The sequence below is a fragment of the Rhipicephalus sanguineus genome, unplaced genomic scaffold (genome assembly GCF_013339695.2).
Source record: "Rhipicephalus sanguineus isolate Rsan-2018 unplaced genomic scaffold, BIME_Rsan_1.4 Seq3098, whole genome shotgun sequence".
Lineage (NCBI taxonomy): Eukaryota > Metazoa > Arthropoda > Arachnida > Ixodida > Ixodidae > Rhipicephalus > Rhipicephalus sanguineus.
The window spans coordinates 13015-17047 of NW_023614988.1; the positions used below are offsets into that span (position 1 = coordinate 13015).

The 4033-nt window shown below is 45.7% G+C and overlaps 1 protein-coding gene across 1 annotated transcript; it reads left to right on the forward strand.

Moving 5' to 3' along the window:
- Positions 1 to 513: 513 nt before the first annotated feature.
- Positions 514 to 3029, forward strand: LOC119376991 (galactose-3-O-sulfotransferase 4-like; the record flags this gene model as incomplete). Its single annotated transcript, XM_049411519.1, has 3 exons — positions 514 to 876; positions 1738 to 2063; positions 3008 to 3029. Coding segments are annotated over 3 exons (711 nt in total), but the record flags the coding sequence as incomplete, so codon positions are not given.
- Between the last annotated feature and the right edge of the window lie 1004 nt (positions 3030 to 4033).

Consider the following 4033-nt stretch of genomic DNA (forward strand, 5'->3'; position numbering starts at 1 on the left):
AAATGCAGCTTTTTTCCCTTCGCACCAAACCACGTATACAGTGTATTTTCATGTACTTGTCACGTGGTTGAATAAACTCAAACTCAAATTTTTCGAGAGGCTCATTTCCTTGTTAGACACAACCAAAGGAATCTAACAGACAAATAAGGCCAAGGAAAGCATAGGGTACATTAACAGTTGTTGCCTTTAACTGTAGCGTAGTAATCATGACGCAAATTGAAAAGAAGTGGACGAAAAAACACTGTTTCCGTCGGTGGGATCCGAATCCACAACATATGGGTATACTCATACGCATAAATTACGCGAGTTGTAGAGTGAAGCAAAATCGTCGAACATGGGAATGTTGCTGGATCGACGTTCCCTGTTCCTGTTTAATGATTTATCATCATTTGGAAGCCTTCATTTAACGAGAACTTGTGTGTCGTATAACTTGTTACGAGTGATAGATGGAACATGTATATAATTAACGCGAATACGCCAGTCGATGTGTCGGCCTGAAACCGTGAATATGTTGTACGGGTGAAGCAGCCGTCGTTCAATGCGAGCCTGCCATCTTGCTCCGCACCGAGACACACTGTATGCTTCCTGAAGACGCACAAGTGCGCAAGCTCCTCGGTGCAGAACCTGCTTATGCGCTACGGTGAGCGGCACCAGCTGACGTTCGCGCTACCACGGAGGGGCGGCTACTTGGGGCACTTGGCCCTTCTCAACCGGACAGTGGCGGTGGGTACTCCGCCATTCGACATGCTGGTGCACCACACGCGCTTCCAGGAGGACGAGGCGCGGGCCCTACTGAAGTCGGACCCCGTCTTCGTGACCATCGTGCGAGAACCTGCAGCGCTCTTCGAGTCACTGTACTCCTACTACGACCTTGAGGTAGGCGCAGTACGCTAGTTGTGGTCACATGCGTGCAGCATCTTACTCGTGGGCAGACTTACCCGCGAGGAATAAGTCGATAACGAATGAGGCAAACTAACGCGAATTGTGCTTTGGTTGGCGCGCACCGCGTGTGCCTTCTGTGTGCCAGGCATGACTGGCAGATGATAAGCAAATACGGTGCGATAGCACCAGCCAGCGCAAGATTCTAGCGCTGGCTACGGTGACGCCGGCTGAAAGCACAGAGTCGACTCGCGACAGTCAAGGCATGTCGGAGTTCCACTGGGCCGAAAGCCACGCTTTCCGCTGTTCTCGTTTCTTGCCGTTGCCATAGTACACTTGGGAGACGGCTGATATCGATTTGCCGGTATCGCTTTTGGACCTACACCGTCTTCCGCGTTTGCCAGTCGTATCAGAAGTTGACCGGGAAGTGCTGTCCGTGTCATGGCACTTAAATCGGGGCTTCCACTAAAACCGAGACGATCACCTTGCGCAGGAAGGTCAACGAGAATAACGTACAAATTTGGGTATGCGTAATGAACTGCAGCACGCGGATAACGTATGGCATTCCACTGAGTTGCGACCTATAAACGTAGGATATACAAGCTATACTGCATCATTAAGGGCGCCTCGCAACGATGAAAACGGAACGCCAGCAGGTCTTACCAATGCACCTTAAATAATAAGCTTACGTGAACGCCTTATTGCTTATATCGCAGTCGTAAGTGCGCAGAAACGAACATTTATGAACGTTATGCCATTTCTGACGGATAATACTTGCACTGCATTGGCAGAGAGAAAAGTTGAACTTTTTCATTTTTTTTTTTTGCAAAAACAGAAGCGACTTAAGGTCATCTGGAGGATCTGCGGAATGCCACAGAAAACTCGTCATTAGCCCAGCAGTTGAGAATTATTCTACCTGGCCCAAAACGAACTCATCATGGCTTGAACCAGATGAGCTACGACCTGGGCTTTGACCTCGAGCAGGCGCACAACGAGAGCGCCGTGCGAGACTTCGTCGCACGGTTGGACGCCGTCTTCGACTTGGTTATGGTGGCCGAGCGCATGAACGAGTCCTTGGTTCTGCTGCGTCACTTGCTTTGTTGGGAGCTGGATGACGTCATCGTGTTTAAGCTTAATGCGCGACAGGTCAGTGGCGTGCTTTTCGACTGTGGAGGAGGTATTTTGCAAGATGAGACTTTCGGCGCGCGGTGTCATTATTTTTGCTGTGAAACACAGCTGGAAGCCCGCACTCAAGAAAAAAAAAGTATGTTCTACTCTTTTCGGTGAGTGCTGAACTGCCACGCGTGTGACTCTCTGTAAAGACACTCGCTAGCTAACTCTCTTTTGTGTCCCACGACTACCCGACGAGAGTATAATGATCACGACGGAGACTCCACATGTGTTTTTAAAGAGTGTCATATAGTTTGCAAGTCAGCTAGACTCACAAAAAATGTCAAAGAGCTCTTTTTTTTTCTTAGCCTGTGATTGAACAACACTTCTTGCGCAAAATTTCTTAGACAACGGACGAAACAAACACGGACGGGCACAAACTTCCAACTGAATTTATTATTCAGTTGGAAGTCACAGTGAAAAGCATATTTATTCTAATTTTATTTATTATTCAATATTTACAATATTTATTCTGAGCTTACGGCCGGGGACCGGCTTTTATCAAAGATCTTTGATAAAGGCCGGTCCCCGGCGGAAGCTCAGAATAAATCTTATGTTTTTCACTGTGACCTTCTCTTATATATTTTAACTGATAGCCAGGAATATTCTTCTGATATATATATATATATATATATATATATATATATATATATATATATATATATATATATATATATAATATATATATATATATACATATATACCGGACACCTTTAAATAGTCTGTTCTTATGTGTATTTTGTTGCCACGTTCTCCTTTTTTCTTTTTCTTTTTTCCCGAGTTTTCAGCATTTAATGTATATCTTTCCCACATGTGACCTTTGCTTTTTTATTTTTTTACGTTTTATTAGTTTTATTCTTATTTTCGACCTCTTTTATATTTTAACCGTTTTGTTTAATTTATTAATTTCATTTTCTAAATGGGAGAGTCTCACCCGCACTAGACGTTTCAACCGCAGGTGCCTCGGAGAGCCACACTAATAGGGCAAAGGTTCCTGCACTGACACAGACACGAGGGTTAAACTGTAGTTCTCAAATGGCCTCGTGCGCATGCACAATCTTTGCGCCCCCCCCCCCCCCCCACACACACGCAACGGGTAGGCGACAAAAGAACACCGACCCCCTTTTTTCTTTTTTTCCTCCTTGTAAGTAACCGCAGAAGGCGCGGGATCGGGGCTTGCTCTGCCACGGATGCACCCCTCGCAGCAAGTAATTGCCTGCTGCCCAGGCAAGGGAACAATGACCCCCCACGACCTTCAAAGGCGCGACGCGGAAGCCGCGCTGTGATAGTCTTTCTTGGGGAACTTAAACGCAGAAATTTTGATCTGTTTGTCTGTCTTTCTGTTTGTCTGTCTGTCACCCGACTGAGCCACCCGGCCAAAGTTGAACCACTTGCTTACCGCCCACCCATCTTGAACTGGTACTGCTGTTCATACTTGTGAACGTTGTCGATCAAAAAGTAAATATTACGCACATCTGAGGCGCAACATCACTAGGTAGGTATTAGGTGGTGTGTTCCTTTAATAGAAAATACATAGATACGTAATTCTAAAGGCCATAGTTTCTTAAGCTGCGTTGAAAATGCCATGCCATGCGCGCCGACGAACGCCCTCTGCCACAGAGGAAGGAAACCCTCTGCACAAGCTCATGTTTCCCGACGTATTGCCAGATGGCCAGATGGCGTCCATATCTCACGCAGCGCCTCCTCTATCGTCTTTAGACGGCATTTGCAGCGGTGCACGCAGATACGCGGCCAATTTCTGTTTCATTTCCGCCATTATTTATTTATTTATTTATTTATTTATTTATTTATTTATTTATTTATTTATCTATTTATTTATTTATTTATTCATTTTCGCCCGTATCTACGGCAGCTGCTCCACTCCGCCGAAACGGCGCTTGTTTGCCCATTCTGTTTTTGGCTTGCTCTAGCGAATGAGCCAAGAAAGACTGAGAGGGAGAGAGAGATAATATTCTTTAATGAA